Source organism: Gopherus flavomarginatus, chromosome 8, assembly GCF_025201925.1.
Source record: "Gopherus flavomarginatus isolate rGopFla2 chromosome 8, rGopFla2.mat.asm, whole genome shotgun sequence".
In the NCBI taxonomy this organism is placed as follows: domain Eukaryota; kingdom Metazoa; phylum Chordata; order Testudines; family Testudinidae; genus Gopherus; species Gopherus flavomarginatus.
This window is the reverse complement of record NC_066624.1, coordinates 58,465,293-58,484,167: the sequence shown is the minus strand read 5'-3', so window position 1 is coordinate 58,484,167 and position 18,875 is coordinate 58,465,293. Positions and strand designations below refer to the sequence as shown.

General features: G+C 45.4%; 2 protein-coding genes across 6 annotated transcripts in view; one reads left to right on the top strand and one right to left on the bottom strand.

The window, feature by feature from the left end:
* The window catches only part of ATG4B (autophagy related 4B cysteine peptidase), a 46,998-nt gene extending 43,548 nt beyond the window's left edge, over positions 1–3,450 (bottom strand). The window contains exon 1 of one of the 3 annotated variants that reach the window (XM_050965612.1): positions 3,327–3,450. In XM_050965612.1, the coding sequence (XP_050821569.1) occupies positions 3,327–3,336 (10 nt within the window). In that variant the 5' untranslated portion in view covers positions 3,337–3,450. The remainder of the gene's footprint in view (positions 1–3,326) is intronic. The other 2 variants (XM_050965611.1, XM_050965610.1) reach the window with 2 other exon arrangements.
* A 563-nt stretch (positions 3,451–4,013) lies between these two features.
* THAP4 (THAP domain containing 4) overlaps positions 4,014–18,875 on the top strand; it is a 59,000-nt gene continuing 44,138 nt past the window's right edge. The window contains exons 1-2 of one of the 3 annotated variants that reach the window (XM_050965487.1): positions 4,014–4,207; positions 11,248–12,407. In XM_050965487.1, coding sequence (XP_050821444.1) covers positions 4,131–4,207; positions 11,248–12,407 — 1,237 coding nt within the window. In that variant the 5' untranslated portion in view covers positions 4,014–4,130. The remainder of the gene's footprint in view (positions 4,208–11,247; positions 12,408–18,875) is intronic. The other 2 variants (XM_050965486.1, XM_050965484.1) reach the window with 2 other exon arrangements.

The following is an 18,875-nucleotide window of genomic DNA, read 5'->3' as shown; positions in this document are numbered from 1 at the left end:
TGGGGAGGAGGGAAACAATGGGTGGGGTTGTTGCAGGGGCACCCCCTAGAATGGCATGCAGCTCATTATATCTGCAGGATGTATGGGGCTCTGACCCAGAGCGGCCATTTGCCTCTCTGGTTCTTTAGTAGGCTTGCCTGATATTCTAGGCAGGACTGACTCTCCATTAGACAAAATAAAGAAGAGAATGACCTGGGGAGTCATTCCCATTTTTGTCCATGCACCCCCAACCAACTTCACTGAGGCCGGCCAGAAGCACCCATGACAGCAGCAGACGGTACAGTATGACTGGTAACCACCATTGTCAACTTGCAAAGCAGCAGCCAGTACAGTAGAGCTGGTAACTGTCTTTGCTAACTTGCAAAGGCAAGAGAATGGTGCTGTGTAGCACTGCAGTACCGCGTCTGTTAACAACATCCAGTAGACATATGGTGACAGTGAAAAAAGGCTGAACAGGCTCCATGGTTGCCATGTTATGGCATCTGCCCAGGCAAACCAGAGAAAAGAACGCGAAATGATTGCCTGCCGTTGCTTTCATGGAGGGAGAATTGACTGATGACATTTACCCATAACCACCCACAACAAATTTTTTTTCCCATCAGGCACTGGGAGTTCAATCCAGAATTCCAATGGACAGGGGAGACTGCAGGAACTATGGGAAGTCAAGCTAGCCTCGGTACATGGACGCACGCCACTGAATTAATGTGCTTAGTGTGGCCACGTGCCCTCGACTTTAAGCAACCTGTTTCCAAAAATCAGTTTCTGTAAAATCAGAATAATCCCATAGTGTAGACATACCCTGCTGTCTAAGGATAACTCCTCTTCCTAGTGGCCCATGGCTATAAGAGAAAAAAGTTCAAAATCTGCTGACTAATTTACCAGTGGAAGCAGATTGCTTCCTCCCCTCCAAATCTAACTGGCTAAGCAGAGTTGCTGGAGAAGAGGGCCACCAGGATCCTGAAATTCCACTGCTGCAGAGGAAAACTGTAGGAGATAATTCTCATTTGAATAAGTGAGGCTCAGCTGAGATCTACTGTACATCACACCAAGATTTTCTTCCCTTGATAAACCTTGTATCACATAAGAGCACCTAAACGGCTAGATATGGTCCTCGTACTATTCACTTACTGTATCATTCATCTTATTTCCAGTCAACAGGCAAACTAGGCTAAATGGAACCAAATATTGTGCTTTTATGTGCAATGATGTACTGGTCAGGGAGCCAGTTTGACACCCACAGCTGCAGAACTCTGGTTATAATAATACTAGCACTGAGGAAGAAAAATAAAGGCAGCAGCCCTGGAGCACAGGAGTTCTGGGTCCAACGTGGAAAACAAGCAGGGGCTGAATGTCTTAGGAGAGTATTAATCAGAGTTGGATATGGAGTCCTTCACCCATGGGTCAGTGGCTTATATGTGGCCCTGGAAGGAATGGATCAAAATTACCACCCTATGACAGCGGTCAGATGATTGTTTGCAAAGAGTTGGTCTTAGTCCATTTCCTAATGGATATTTGTCCATTTCAAAAAACACTACTTGCAATTGGCCTTAATTGCCTCCCTTGTTGGCATTCTGAGCAGAAAAGGCAAGAAATGAACAGTCATGGAGAGCAACCAACCATCTCACTCTGGAATTGGTATCTCCACAACAGGGCTTCAAAATACTACCAGGACAGTGAAGGAAGACCGTACAGCCAACTGTTCTTGCTCTACAGTGAATTTCCATACCCAGGGCAGGCAACATCACTGAAGCAGTGAGGTGCTCTTTTCCACTACCTCAATTACAAAAGAAACTAGAAAAAAATTAGGAGGAGGAAACTTTTCTGAAGTCTGTAAACTAGTATACTCCATATGGCATGCATCAGGCTGGCCATACACACACAGGAAGTTGCAGAAGAAAGGAGAGTGTTCTGTGGAACAAGAAATTCTGCTTCCAGGGAGTGGTACTGTTGATTGACCAAGTTAATTTCAAATGCTCAACCACCCCTAACAGGAGCAGACTATTTCCACTACATACATACACTCAGCCTTTCCCAAACTGCCATGCATAACGTGGGGTTGAGGAGGAAGATGGGCAGCGTTCTGTTTCAATTCAAGGCACTTTGTTGGCATAAAACATTATGTGTTGCCAAATATAAAAGCCAAACCTTAGGACTCTGTCAGAAGCAGACAATGCATCAAGGATCTACAGAGCTTTTGAAGTTGTAACAGTGTTCATTGCTGATTTGTTGTCAGCATGCTACATGATAACATGCAATCCCTGTCTTTCTCCTACAGTTACATTTTCCTCATCACTTGAAGAGAAAGTCTTGTGTCCTTCCTAATGCAAGCCACACCCCTTTCTCTAATTGCCAGGGGGAGCCAAGGGAGTGTGCATGGTTGAGGGGATATCTTACACATATTATGCTTGGCACCTCCTACGCCAAGTTCTGTAAAGCTTTTTCATAACATGGACCACATTTTAATAGAGAATGTCCTGTGGACAACTCTCCCCATGTGAGCATACTAGGTTGATAGAAGAGATGAACACATTATAGCGTAACAATAGCCCTCATTTTAGCTTTGCCCATGTCTTGACTGAGCTTAAAATATTGATGTTGTGAGAGAAAGAAAACAGGGAGGCTTGGAAAAGTAGGGTACACACAGAACCAGGGTTTCTGTTGTAATGGGGATCACAGAGAACCCCTGGCACTGGGAAGGGGTCAGGTTACAGGGGGTCCCTGAAATAAAGTGGGATAGGAGGGTGAAATACAGACAGCTTATAGGAGAGAAAGAAGGAATGCAAAGAGTCTCAGTCCAGTGTGTGTAGTAAGCTTGGCCTACAGCTACTAGTGATGAGTGTGATATAAGAACCTATACAGAAGAGAAATAAAGTGTGTGACCTAGTGTATTTTCAACTTTCAACACGAGTTAGCAGCAAGATGTGAGAAAGCAACACCATGGGAGCAGCTTGCCCTGCATGACCAATGGACCACAGTTTGGGACCCCACTCATACATCCCTTACTGAACCCTCATCTTGGGGATCCTAAGCCCCTACCCACTAATACTCCTATCCCCTGACTTGGGGATCCGCCGCCAGCCCCCACCCCATAGATCCACACACGACCTTCCCCACAAGCCCTCCTAACAAGGGAGCCACCAAAGGAGATTGACCCCATCCCACCCTAGGGCCTGCCTCCCCCACAGCCACCCTACTCCCCCGTGCCGGGGTCGGGGGGGGGAAGAGAACACCGGTGCTCAGGGCAGTGGTGGCACAGCCAGCCCGACACGCCGAGTGGCGGGGCGGGACCGGCTCAGAGCTCTGACAGGGGTCCCACCGCCGCTCACCTGCGTCCATCCTGCGACTCCTGCCTCCTGACCAGTCCCAGGGCCAGGTGGGCTGCGCCTACTGCCTCCTCCACATACACACACATAGACTGCACCCTACCCCGTCCGCTGCTGACGAGTGGCCCTGAGCGGCCAATCAGAGAGCGGATCACAGCGCTTCTCAGTCGGGATAGGTCGAGAGGGGACCTGGCCGGGTTCAGCTGCGCTGCGCCGCTTCCTCATCCACATGGGGGCCGCCATTTTACTGTACGGAACGAAGAGCTCAGGTGAGGGGGAGTCATGTGGTACCAGGCTGAAGCTAGGGTCGGGGAATGAGCAGGGAATGATCTTTAAATGCTTTGCCATTACCGGATCTCAGCCCTATGCGCAATCTCACCCTATCACTGGAGGTTGGTCTTATACGTGGGCGCCGCCATCCTGTAGTACGGATCAGGAAAGCCCCGCCCCCTGTTTCCAATATGGCTGCCTCAGTTGAGCTTCATTCGAACCCCTTGAGTCTCCCATTCCTATCCGCTCCCCACAAGTCAACCCTCGCCTCACAGAAAAATCCAGTGAGGGCATAGAGAGGGGTGCTAAGAGGTCCCCTTCAGCAGATGATAGCGCTGTATGGCGGTGCCTCGACCAAAATGGCGGCGGCCATATGGTGGTCGCCATCTTCGTTGACGGCACCTTCGTACAGAAACCCCTTCCCCGGGGAAGGGGGGTAGCTGAGGTGACCTGGCTCCGCCATCTTGTTGTACGGCTGGCCTCGGCCCTGTGTTGGGAGGGGTGAGGGAGCTGGGGGGAAGGGCCAACTGGCCGGAGATGGTGATCTGCTGCGCGGCGGTGAATTGCTCTAACCGGCAGGGGAAGGTGCATAGAGGAGCCGTCTCCTTCCACAGGTAACAGCGGCCGCTGAAGCCGGCCCAGGTACCCCCGCCCCGACCGCCAAAGCCCGGGTCCCGCTGGAATCGCGGGGCACAGACCCGCCCCTCCCCCACCCACTGACTGAGTGACAGACTGTACAGACACCGGCTGATCCCCCTTCTGGTCCCAACCTGAGAGATCTCCCCGACAGACAGACATCTACCCACACCTGCCTTCACACACTGACAGACACACACTTGCTTATCTCTCACAGGTAAAGCCATCTACTCACCCACCCCCCGGACAGGCAGCCATCCGACTTCCTTTTCCCCCACCACACCCCTCCCGTGCCTTCCTACTTCCACACATGGACAAGCACCTTCCCACTCCCCCGAACCACTCTCTGTCTCCCCGCGGACAGACATTCACCTACCTCCTCTCTGTCCCCTTGCAGAGCTACACCTGGTGTCCACCTGTCACTCCCCCCCCACACATAGGTTCATCTACCCCCTAACAGGAAGACCTGTATCTCCCACAGTCTGACACCCTTACTTCTAGGTACACCCCCAACCCCACAACCAACGTGCACACCTCTACCTCCCCGTTGTCATAGACAGACACATATGGACCTACCTCCATTCCTTCATGGCCCCTGCACACAGACACACATTCACCCCCAACGTCACACAGATAGACTAACTCACACCTTTCTCCTCCACTAGACACAGACTCCGTTTCTCTATCCCCAGGCCTGGCCCACGTTTTGGCACCTGAGGCAGGGAGCTCAAATGACACCACCATACCCCTCGCTTGGGCCAAAACTTTGAAAGGTCTCAGTCTGCCTTCCTGTTCTACACTTCTCATGGTACTGCTCTGCTACCTACCCCAATAAAGGAGAACTAACAACTTAAAATGCCTTGTTCAAAGATTTTAAGTAACACTTAACTTTCAGTTGCCTGAACATCAAATGCAACTTTTCTTGTCTGCATAGTAAACACTGGCATTTTTATCTGTTTGAATAATCAAAGTGGTGCTTTCCATGCCTTCTTGGCTGCTTCCTGAAGGTCTGCAGTCTGGGATGGTTGCGAGGCTGAAACAGCGTCTCTTGTGTCATTGTGCAGGGTAGATATGTTTTTATTAACTTCAGCTTGGAGAAGCTGCGTTCTTCACTGGCAACTGTTACAGAAAGTGGTAGAAATATCAGCAGAGCAATGAAAGCATTTGGAAAGAAGGTGGTCATCTTATTTGTGCACATATATTCCAGAATAGCCCTGTCAAGATACAAGAAATGTATCTTGAAAGGGCTTTCAGTTCATCACCTAAAATCACTTGCATCAATATCGCACGTCATCATGTGTCAACACTGTCTCTAGTGCCCTGCATTGCTGATGTAGGTCTTCCTCAGGTATAGTGAGGAGTTTTGGAATATCATACAACATCCCAAATATACTGCTGTGTTTCTTGAGCTGCATGAAACGTTCTTCAGCTGACTGTATTGCACAATCTAGCACCTGGTTAAAGAATTCAACTTTGAATTGTTGTTTGGGGTGTCTTATGGGATTATCCCGTGCCTCGTAATCAAAATGTCTTCTTCTTTGGTGACTCTTGTATTCTTGAATGGGTAGGAAAATAGCTTCAGTGTGAAGTTCCTCTGCCAACTTCTGTGCACTCTTCAGAACTTTTGAAATCCCTCATCTGACTGGTAAGCCTGTAAGTATGACTTTGCTTTGTACAGTTGTTCCATTGCTCCAGATATATCAGGGTCAACAGCTTGGAGTCTCTAGCTTACAACATTTATTTCAAACAGTATGTCATGCCACAACACTAAGCCACATGGAAATTTGAAGTTATGTATGTTTCTGGTGATTCCATCTCCCTCTGACACTGTTCTCCCACAAACAGTTCCTGTCATAGCATTATACTCCATAATGGCAAATTTGGCATCATCTATCTTCTCAGTTTGGTGTTTGATAGGCTTTATCGCCTCCACTTGACTTTCCCATCGTGTGGCACTCAGTGGTTTCAGTGTCAGAGAGGATGTTCCTAGATGTTGCTTCAAAATTTGCCATTGATGAGCTGATGCAGAGAAAAATACATAGATGCTTTGAATTACATTAAAAAATTCAGCAGCCTCTCTAGAAGCTGATGCTGCATCACTGACCACCAAGTTCAATGAATGAGAACGGCATGGGACAAAAAAAGCTTGAAGGTTTAACTCTCAGATCTGTGTATGCGCTCCTCTGTTCTTTCCTCACATGTTAACACCATTATCGTAGCCCTGACCTCTCCTGTCAGCTATCGCAATTCTAATAACTTCCAGCTTTTTAAGAAGCATATTTGTCATACCAGCTCCTGTAGTATCATCAGTGTCAATAAATTCTAGAAAATGCTCTCTGACAGTCACCATTGCAGGGACATTTTCACTAGGTTCTGTTGTTGTTACAAAACGCACCATTAAAGTCATTTGTTCCATATGGCTGATGTCAGGTCTGCAGTCCAGAATAACAGAGTAATATCTTGCTGACTTCCAATCTGCCACAAAATTCTGTCTGACTTTAGTTGCCAGTAACCGTACGATCTCACTTTGAATTGTTTTTCCAAGGTAGTGGTGTGTGTACATTTCTTGGGTGATGACTCTTCTTAGATGCTCCTGGAGTACAGCATCAAACTCAGCCATCAGCTCCATAATTGTAAGGAAGTTTCCATTGTTTGGCACATGCAGCTGATCTGAGGTGCCACGCTGTGCTAGGTTTTGGGTTGCCATTGTGCGAATGCTTGCTATGAGCCTTCTCCAAACATTTTGCCAGGAAATAGACTCTGATGCAATCTTCTCTTGATGCTGATCATCTATGGTGGCCTTTAACTTTAGTTTCATCTCAAGCTCTTTCCACCTATAGAATGCTCTCTGGTGATTTGCTGCCTTCTCATGGCATGCCAGATTTCTGGCGAGATTTTTCCAGTCCTTTGTTCCTGTAGAACCCAGTGTGGCTGGAACATTAGACTGGAAGATTTTGCAACAAAAACAGTATGCAGCATTCTGGGTTTTTGAGTACATAAGCCATGGCCTCTCCACTTTGTTACCATTGGGGATTTCTCGCCAGTAATGTGTTGGATGGAAACTTCTATTTTCATTGTCTTTGGGGAACATGAAGTTTTTCACTTGCTGTGGCCCATGCAGTACAAGGAAGTCCCTCAGGCTACTGCTCAAGTGGGTCCACAGTCCCGGATCATCTAGACTTAAGGAACTAACCTCAGCAGCAGCTGTTTCTTTCCCCTCACCACAGTCTTCTCTGATCTACACTTTTCTTCAGGAATGTGTCTGGTTACATTTATTTGAGATGGAGATATGGATGCTGCAGTAGCTGCCAGGTCACCTGCATTCTGACTAACTGAAAGATCAGGCATCTCCTCACCACTCACATCCTCACTAGGGCCGGAAGGCTCACCATGAACATTTGTGTCTATGTATCTCAGGAGAGCTCCTTCCTGCTTAGATAGAAAAGCTTCCTTTGCTTTCTTTTTTTTCTGAATGCTGCCCCACAGGGGTGGTTTCTTCTTTCACTCCTGACTGCTGTTCTTTGCCAGCTATAGTGGCTCTCAACACTCAGTTGAAGGGGACAAATAAGCAGGCTGGTAGCAGGGCCTGAGTGAGGGAAGATATCAGTGTCTTAAGGACCTAACTGACTCCTACTACTTCAGCTAACTGCCTGTTCTCCTCAAGTGGGTTCAGGGAAGCAGCAGGAAGCTCCCTGAGAAGCTGGTGTTAATCAGTCCAGGCTCCTGGAGGTGCTAGAGAGGTACATAACAGGCTCCTCTTCCTCAATCTCCCTGAAGCTCCTGCTGCTTTCTGTTATTCCCTCTCACCTTTTCTCCTGCCTGCCTGTTATGTCTCTTGTGCCCTCCTTCCTCCAGCACAGCAGTCCACCATCTCTGTGCATCTAGAGCAGAGAGAATACATATGCACCAGCAGCAGACACCATTTTCTACACTCTGGGTCCTAGTGGCACACCCCACCTCACAATCTGACACCTGAAGTGGCCGCCTCAATTCACCTCATGGTAAGGCCAGCCCCGTCTATCCCCAACAAGACAGGGAGTTAGACACATGCCAAACTCCTATCCTATCTCTCCAACATAAATACACAGAGCTGCATCTGTCATCCATCCTCCTAAGATAAAGAGTCACAGCTATCCTCCATCCCCAGATGCACATACACCTTCTCATTTCCCCCTCCTCAGACTGCCAGGTACTCACCTACTCTTGCCTTCCACTCTTTGCAGGTTTCCCACTGACCAGTGTAACTGTTTAGTCCTGCAGCGTTCTTAGATGGTTGATGCGGGACTCTCATGTTTCTTCCTCTCCTGTCAGATGCACACATTTTATCCTCCCCTTTCTCTCCTGCTCCAGCACATGTATTTCCTGAACCCCGACAAATCTCCAACTGGACAGCATATAAATATTTAATCTTGCTTTACCTTTAGGACCATGGTGGGGGACATAAACATTCTTCTCTGATTCCCTGATACACATTGCTCCCCCTATGTCTGCCTCCAGCCAGTGTAACTGCTTAGCCCTGCTGTGCACTCAAAGTTGTTGATATGGAGGACAGAACACCATCTCTGTCTCTCACATCTCCCTATCCTACTTCTTGCCCTCCGGTACTCTACTTTTCTCCTCCCCCACAGACACACACTTCCCAATATCCCCACCCCTGCAGATTTTCCTGTAGCAGGCATCCTAACTGTTATGTTCTTATGCTGTTGATGAATGAGGGATGCATGCTTCCCTTCCCCACTGTTCTCTTTACCCCTTTGGCCTTGTCTGCATTAGAAAATATGGTGTTTAAGCATTTCATAATTTTAAACAGTCGCGTTAGCTGACCATGACTGCAGTCAGCATGGACAAGGATAAGTCGTGTTTGATATGATGAGAGAGTTAATCATGAAATCTAGCTGGCAGCATGTTGAACATGACTTGTCTGCACTGACCACAAAGCCCTGGTCAGTCTATGTTGGCTAACTATGTTGTTAAAAATCATGGTTAAACACAATAACATTTGCTAATATAAACAAGACCTAAAATGCATTCCCCTCCCACTCTCCAATGTGTTTTCTTCCCTGCAGGTCTCCCCCTAGACGTATGTCCAGTCTACATTATAAAAACTTTGCTGATATAACTACACTGGCAAACTCTCCTAGTTAACATGCAGCTTATACCATCAAGAATGCTTTTACTGGTATAGTTTATTTTGTTCGGGGAGCTAGTATAAGGTATACTGACAAAGCACTTTTTTGCTGGCATAATTATGTCTACATTAAGGCTTTTGTTGGTATAAAAATGTTGTACAAAAAAAAATCACACCCCTCTCTCACATTGCTATTCTAGCAAAAGTTTCTAGTGTAGACGTGCCTGTAGTAACTCTGCTTATGCTATTGATGAGGAACACACACTTGGATTTCCCCACCCTCCAAGCTCTCCACTGGCTAAGGAAACTTCAGCTAAGTCTTGTTATAGCCCAAGACTGGCGTTAAGGGCTGTAGACATGCACATTTTCCCCATTGCATGTCTCAGCTAGTATGTGTAATAGTCTTGTTATGTACCGTCATGGTGGTGATGTGGGATGCACACAATCTTGCCCTCCTCTTATGTCTTTGCTGAACGATAAGACAGCTTGACCCAGAACGAACAGTAGGGAAAGAGATTCCATGAGTTACATACAAACAGCTTTCTTTCTGGGACGTATTCTATTGCTGCAGGTGGCATCCAAGATAAACTCCATTAAAGAAATGCTCTGTAGTAGTAGTCTTTTTCTCTTCCAAAAAACCCAGGATAAAAATATTGCTTTCCTCTTGTAGTTAAAAACTGAAGACAATTCAAGAGCAAATTATATACAACACTTGTTTGTAATGAAATTGAGGTAATCATGTTTCCTGTGCACAAAATGAGTAATACTAACATAGTAATACTAACTATGCTGATTCTGTTCTGTATGTCTGTTACTTAAATCTGCAGATTCATAAGCTGTCTCTTTTTTATTATGCAGAGCTGTTAATCTTTATATCCATTATGCTTTATTGTATGAATTTTGTGATTTGTTTTGCCATTTTTTGACATTTCAGAAAGTTCTTCTGATTATTTTTGGTTTGCAAGATTGCTGAGTAATCATAGTTGGTTTGGGTAATATTGGTATTCCTGCCTGAACACATTCACCTCAGACGCTCTCTTAAAATAGTGGGCCATGTGGTCCAAAGTCGCAAACATGCAAATGGAACTATTCAGGCAGACACCTGTACTTGCATATAGCCCATGGTCTCTGTATAGGTGCAGGGGTCCATGTGGCTAGATCCAAATGTAACCTTAGGATTGGTAATGCTAAGCAAAAATTCAAAATTAAGATGACTTTTGCGAGCCCATTTCAAACTGTATCTTGTATGCCTAGTTTAATTTTTAATTTTTCTTCCCTCATGGGATATGAAAATCTACAGAATTCCTCTCTGAAAATGATTGTGTGTGAAGTCCTTGGCTATGTTTTTGTTTTTTCTGGAGAGGTGCTGTTAACAGTCTAAAACAAGCATTTGTGTCAACTATAAGAAATACAGTGTGTCTAAATGCTATGATTTCTTGGCATTGAGGCCTGAATGTAGGATGTTTTATCTCTTGTTTAATATCCCTTCATTACTCAGTATAAACACCAGTCAGTCCCTGAAGATTGTAGATGGATTAGATTGTTGTTCGGGGCAGAGGGTTTCATTATTCACATCTTGTCTTTCCTCACTTACAAGTAGAGTCATGGTCTCTGACTGGTATAAATTCATAGTGGAGTGGTCAGTTGCTTGCTAACTGATTTTAATAGACAGGAGCACAAAGCTAACTGATTATGTCCTCTCTGGGGAATTTAACTGTCAGCCAAGGAAATGAATATTTAGCATTCCACTGAAACTTTCAATAATCAATCATCAACCAGGCATACTCAGTACTATACTGCTTTCTAGATAATTTTGGTCCGCTAACACTAAGTTTCTTTGGTTATAGAAATATCTATTTATTTTACCATTTTTATGCTTCTTGTTTGCAGATTCCCTCTAAAGGACTCAAAACGTCTGATCCAGTGGTTAAAAGCTGTTCAAAGGGAAAACTGGACTCCCACCAAGTACTCCTTTCTCTGCAGCGAGCATTTTACCAAAGATAGTTTCTCCAAACGGCTGGAAGATCAGCATCGGCTACTTAAGCCGACAGCTGTGCCAACCATCTTTCAGCTCACAGAGAAGAAAGACGACAACCAGGATTATGTCAAAAGTAGAATTAAAATAGCGGGCCAAATATCTGTGAGGGATGGAGATCAATCAAGGGAAGGAGACTGTGAGGTAGTTGAGAAAACCTCATATTCTGACCAAGACTTTATGGTAATGCAAGGGACTAAAGAGATGGAGCAAGTGACTCTGCAAGCTGAAATTGGGTCAATGTCTGAGCAAGGAGAGAATGTCTGTGGGCAGTTGGAAGGGCCTCTGAGAAGGATGTTAGTCGATAATTTAGTCTCAAAGACAGGAGTCCAGAAAAAGCCAGAAAGACCATCTGTGGATGATTGTTCTGAAAGCGCTGTCCATACTGAGAGTTGGATAACAGATAGAAGTGGTATATCAGTTGATGACTTCACACCTCCAGTATCTGGGGCTTGCAAATTTATTGGCTCCCTCCACTCTTACAGCTTTTCCTCTAAGCACACGAGAGAGAAGCCATCTTTCCCAAAAGAGCAACTTGAGAAGAAAAGGCCAAAGAGAGATGTGGAACCAAGCTGCAGCAGCAGTATCATGGGGCACAATAAGACCTTAGCAGAAAGCTCCCCTAATTCATCACTTACTGCAACCCCTCAGAAACCTTCCCAAAGTTTGTCAGCATCCCCTGCAGACCTTACCCCTCAGCCAGCAACAGAGGCTGTGGTAGGGCAGAAAGGAGAGACAGATGCCAACCCCATGTCAATCAATGAGGTCATCATCTCAGCCTCAGGAGCTTGCAAGCTCATTGACTCCCTCCATTCATACTGTTTCTCTTCTAAGCAAAGCAAAAACGAAGTGTGCTGCCTACGGGAGCAGGTGGAGAAAAAGAATGGAGAGCTGAAGCTGTTGAGGCAGAGAATCAGCCGCTCTGACAGTCAAGTCAAGAAGCTGAAGGAGAAGCTGGATGAACTAGAGAAGATCAGTTTCCCATACTTGAACAGTCTGCTGTCCCAAGACTGTGGTCAGTACCCTCAGTGCCTTTGTAATTGGGGCAGAATTCATTCTTTCGGTTAAAGTAAGAGGCTATCTAGTTAAAAGTGCACATCTTTTGTAAGACTTTAAGGTCATCTCTCATCTAGGGTAGTGTGTTTTGCCTTGCTTCTAAATAGAAAATACTCCAATTAGCTTCTACTTTCCCTTCCCCGGCCATTTTAACTAGTTCAGTTTCTACTTGAAGCTGATCATAAAGACCATAAGGATTTATTTGTCATGTTTAAGGAGCTAGAAGTCTGCTAGGGCCTAATTTTAAAGCCCAACTAGACCACAGCGAATCTAAGCCCAACCCTAGCTCGTTGAGTTGTTTCATAATGACCCGAATTTGACACTTGTTGTCAGGTGAGTCCCACTGGGTTTGGGTAAGGTTGCAATCATCTATCTGACAATGTTGTCTCCACCAAGCCCATCACTTCCTATCCCTGTTGTGCTGGACTTTGGGCTCAGGAGCCCTGGATCCCTCACCCCAACCTCACACTCTGCTTATCCTGTGGGAGGCTCTAGCAGTGGCACTGCTGGGTGTAGACACTACATGATACGTCACGCTCCAACAGGGCTCCTTCCTGCAGCATTGGGATGGTCAGTCCTAGAAGCGCTCCTCCAGGATCTTGGCCATCTGGCAGTGGCTCTGGACATATCCAGTGCCTCAGCCCAGGCAGCTTTGTGGGGGCAAGCACTGAGCCTGCCCAGCCAGCCCACGCATCAGGCCAGCCAAGTCAGCATCATCTCTCTCTTGCCATGTTGCCATGTATGTGCAGGTGCCCCATCCTGACCTGCAAGGCAGTGCAGAGTGGATGCCGGGAACACTCCAAGTCTTCTCTCGGCATCCTGGCACTGCTGTGGCCTCCTGTTCAGGATGACAAAGGCTTCTTCCCATGCAGCTGTCCCAAAATGCCTGGTACTGCAACTTCCCCAACCAGCCGCCACCACCTCCACTGGGTTCTGGGGACAGGGATCCTTTGTCTCTGCCTTCAGCCTGGTGCCAGCCTAGCTCCCTCGTAGCCGGAATTTGTCCCAAGCCCGAGAGTGTTGAGTTCTTTTCATATCCCACACAAACCTGACACTTGTAGTTGGGTCCTGTCAGGTTCCAAGCCTCTATAAGGAACCTGTTCTCTGCAGTCAAAGTTTGTGTGTGACTTAGTAGCCACTGTCATTAGCAATTTATTAGATACACATTGTGCAGTGCCTGGTTGTAAGGAGTGCAGTGGGCTGCATTCAGTGAAGCCGAGCCTCCCAGCACCATTTTATTTGACTCTTTTTCAACCATGTTTCACAATCTGATAATCTGTAAGTGGACTGGTGTTTGAGAAGCCCCCAATAGCCTTTTATCTTGATTTAAGAAGTAGTTTAGTTCTTGTCTCTTAATAATTGCATTGCAAAGAGTTCTTAGGACAGGGTTTCTCAAACAGGGGTCGCCGCTTCTGTAAAGAGAGCCCCTGGCGGGCTGGGCCGGTGTGTTTACCTGCCCCGTCCACAGGTCCGGCCAATTGTGGCTCCCACTGGCTGCGGATTGCTGCTCCGGGCCAATGGGAACTGCTGGAAGCGGCGTGGGCCGAGGGATGTACTGGGCCCTGCTTCCAGCGACTCCCATCGACCCAGAGCAGCGATCCACGGCCAGTGGGAGCCACAATTGGCCAGACCTGCGGATGGGGCAGGTAAACACACTGGCCCGGCCCACCAAGGACTTTCCCTACGGAAGCGGCGACCCCTGTTTGAGAAATCCTGTCTTAGGATAAGAATAGGATAGAACATAATACTCAAAATATTATAATGCTGTTACATAAATCAATAGCATGCTCTCACCTGGAATGCTGTATTTAGCTCATCTCCAAAAAGCTATAGCAGAAATTGCAGGGGCCAGAGACAGGTGACTAAACTGATTAAGGCTATGCTGCCACAGACTTCCTGTGTGACCTTGGGCAAGTCACTCAGGTCTGGTCTGCACATAAAAATTGGGTCAGCAGAACTATGGTGCTCAGGGGTATGAAAAATTCATACTCCTGAGTGCTATAGCTCTGCCAACCTAGCCCCCAGTATAAGCACAGCTAGATCAACGGAAAAATTCTTCCATCGACCTAGCTACCGCTGCTGTGGGAGGTGGATTAACTACAGCAACAGAAAAGCTCCTTCTGTCACTGTAGGAAACCTCCACAGAAGTAGCGCCTATAGTGTAAACATAGCCTTAGTCTTCCTGTGCCTCAGTTCCCTCACCATAAAATGTGGCTAATAGTTACTCTAAATTAGCTGTTACCACTCAAGAAAGAGATCTTGGAATCATTGTGAATGGTTTCTAAAAACATCCACAGAATGTGCAGCGGCCGTCAAAAAAGCGAACAGACTCATCTTGAAGAAAGGGATAGATAGTAAGACAGAAAATATCATATTGCCTTTCTATAAATCCATGGTATGCCTACATCTTGAATACTGTGTGCAGATGTGGTCACCCCATCTCCAAAAAGATATACTGGAATTGGGAAAGGTTCAGAAACAAAAATGATTAGGGGTAGGGAACAGATTCCATATGAGGAGAGATTAATAAAATTATGACTTTTCAGCTTGAAAAAGAGGTGACTAAGGGAGGATATGATAGAAGTCTATAAAATCATGACTGGTGTGGAGAAAGTAAGTAAGTGTTATTTACTCCTTCTCATAACACAAGAACTAGGGGTCACCAAATGAAATTAATAGGCAGCAGGTTTAAAACAAACAAAAGGAAGTATTTCTTCACACTATGCACAGTCAACCTGTGGAACTCTTTGCCAGCGGATGTTGTGAAGGCCAAGACTATAACAAGGTTCAAAAAATAGCTAGATAAATTCATGGAGGATAGGTCCATCAATAGCTATTAGCCTGGATGGGCAGGGATGGTGTCCCTGACCTCTGTTTGCCAGAAGCTGGGAATGGGAGACAGGGAATGGATCATTTGATGATTATCTATTCTGTCCATTCCTTCTGGGGCACCTGGCATTGGCCACTGTCGGAAGACAGGATACTAGGTTGATGGACCTTTGGTCTGACCCAGTGTGGCCGTTCTTATGACATGGAGAGACTTCTGTTTGAGAAGAGAGTGAGAAGGCTAGGACTGTTTAGAGGAGATGAATAAGGAGGGGTATAAGATAGAGGTATATGAAATAATGAATGCTATGGAAACGGTAAATCAACATTTTCTGTTTATTCCTTTTTATTTTACAAGAACAAGGAGGCATAAAATTGGGTCACAACTTTAAAACTGATAAACTTTTACATAATGAATAATTAACTTATGGAACTCATTGTCACAAAATATCTTTTAGGCCAAGAATTTAGTAGGATTCAAAAGAGGAGTAGACCTCTAGACCTTTAGATGAATACAGAGAACATCCAGAATTATGTTACAAAGGATACATATGTCATGGAGTCCCCGGGCGATGCTTTGGAACTGCTCCCCACAAAGCCAGTCAGGACTTTGGGGAGCCTCCTCTCCCTTGGAGCAGACTGTCTTCAGGACAAGAAGCTCACACGGCTTCACCTTCCTGGGTCCGACCTTGGAGCATTCAGCATATGCCCCTCCGTGTGCTTCCCACAGCGAGTCTGCCTAGGTGGGGTCCTGGGGAAGCCACAGGGTCCTGCACCCCCACTTCGCAGTCAGACATGACTCTTAGCCAACCAGTAAAACAGAGGTTTATTAGATGACAGGAACATGGTCTAAAACAGAGTTTGTAGGTACAGAGAACGGGACCCCTCAGCCGGGTCCATTCTGGGGGCCAGCGAGCCAGACAACCCCGTTTGCCCTCACTTCCTGTCCCCAGCCAGCTCCAAACTGAAACCCGCTCCAGCCCCTCCTTCTCTGCTGAGTTCCTTTCCTGTGCCTGACCTCTTTGTTCTCCCACACCTTTAGCATCCCCTTGCAGGGGGGAAAGGCCCAGGCCATTAGTTGCCAGGAGACAGAGTGTCAGCGAGAAACTGAGGCACCCACACAGTATTCAGAGGAAACATTAAGAACAGTCCCACTTCGTCACAACATAATACAAAGGATAGAAACCTTCATTCTTCAGAGCATAAGCCAGCCCCCAACTGACAGTGTTGGGAAGAAATACTTTCCCTAGGGGTTTTCCATTCTGAGGTTTCTTACCTCTTCCTCTGAAGCTTCTAGTACTAGCCAGTGTCAGAGACAGGATACTGGTGTAAATGAATGACTGCTCTGATCCAGTGTGGCAATTCCTATCTCTAAGCTCAACTAAGATAATATAAACTACCTGCTTATATTTAGGGTTGCCACCCAACCTTATTTTTCCATGAGAAGGTCCCAATTTTAATAGGTCTTTCCCATGGAAAAATCCCACATTTTAACATAGGTGGAAAAAATATCACTAAAGTCATGTCAAGGTTGGGTGTTTTTTGTTTGTCCCTGCAGGATTACATAGTAGAAGTGAAGCCATTCAAAATTTGCAACTTCATGCAGGGTTTCCAACAATACTATAAACCACAAAGTCAAAGCTTAAATAGCTAGTAGCACATGTCACTAATGTCACTAAAACTCTTTAACAGGCTTGTGATTGGTACCTTTTGATGCATATTTTTATACTCTTTGTGTGTCAATATAAAATAATATTTTAATTTAAACTGCTAGACAAATTTTTTAGGTTTACATAATTTGCCTTAATATATTTTTAATAAATTCACATTTGCTGGAACTCCTACAAATGAGCTTCTTATAAAATTGGTCCTTTGAAAGATGCTTTGCCCTAATTTAGGAAGCACCATGACTAATTTTTCTGAAATACATGTGCTGTATATTGGAGGACAAAAATCAAACCTTTTCAATAGGAGTTCTGAAAATTGCCAGATCCAATATTTTTCCAAGATAGAAAGCAATATGTAGATAATCAAACAAATTCTAAGTGACTATAAATTGTTTAATGCATAAAGTTTACATTGGTAAAGTTTTAACTGTTGTCCATAAATCTTAAAGAAGAGTTTATTTTAATCTTAGCATTCTGTTGGCATGTACCACCTACTCACGCTTCTGTCTTCTTGTTTATATAGTATTAAAAAAACCCTAATAAAACTGCAGCCAACTGTCAAGTTGGGCAGTTTATATTTTGTATGAGTGCTGAGGGTAGATTGATACACAAAGCTAAATTGAGAGTGATTTTCATTTCCTGAGAATCACATAAAGGAGACCCCATAATTTATCAGTTAAGTAATAATACTATTGGAATAGAGAAAGTGAATGAGGTAATATATTTTACTGTATACCTGCTGGGGGTGGAAGAGACAAGTTTTTGAGCTACCCAGAGTTGTTCTTCAGGTCTGTGTGGCCATGAATGACAGCTTGGGAAACAAGCAGTTAAGGCTGAAACATTGCTTTGTTTTGTCTGAACTCTGAGTTGGGAAGGGCATGTCTCCCTTACCACAGCAGTTTTATCAGTTTGCATCTCAGTCAGAATGTGGTATATTTCCAGTGAAAATGTACAGCCAAATTTGCATGTTTCTTTTCTAAACATATGGCCTGTGAGGATGTATGTAAGGTGACTAGGCAGACTGACTTTGGAGATTGATTATGCTAATTATTTTATGCCCTGGTTCCAGTACAGCAAGCCAGCTGGCTAACCTCCCCTGTTCCTTGGCACTCTGCCACCTCACTAAAACTGCTGGCGCCAAGATGAACCTTACGCCCATCTGCAACTGGCCCCCAGCACAGAGTCTCCTTATTGAATTGTCATATATTCTGACATGTATTGGAGTCTGGGGTTCCTCATAGCCCAGAATGTGCCAGTGTGAGAGTCTGGGATCTGAAGTGTTCAAAATTTTACTGTATGTCAAAGCATGCAGTAAATCATTTGATAGGTGCCAGAGCCCTAGAAAAAGGCAGCTGGCGCCAAAATTCATCTCCTGAAGGAGAGTAAAGATATCAAGGGGAAGAAATAAAGATCTAAAGCATGGGGGAAACGCTGCTGAAAAGTAGTGGAGGGTCAGGAGAGAAGGAGAATGTTATGAACAGCCTGCTCTGATTGGGAACAACTACTGCAAAATCCTCTTGTCCTGCTTGAAGGCTTCTCTTAACTACCAAATCCTTCCACACCTCGCCCCCTTTGACTATATTTAGAGCAGTCGAGGTTTTCTGTTTTGAAGGTTGGGTCATGCTAATTGTGCAACTGTTGTGTATCAGGTCTGTTACTTTTGTAAGCGCCTGATTTAAATTAAACTACAACTCCCAGCAGACGCTGGGATAACATTCTCACCTAATCATGAGATCATTTCCTATATTACCATCTTATCAACCAAGTCCAAAACATTTCCTGGTGAACAAGGAAAGATTAGGGAGCTAAGGTGAGCAGTCAAAAAATAACCCTGGAGAATATGGCCAGCAGTGCAGCAACCACAGGTATGGTTAAATGCAGCTAAAATACTGTATTTATTAGTCAAAGAGTTAAAATTCTATCATTCAAAGGTT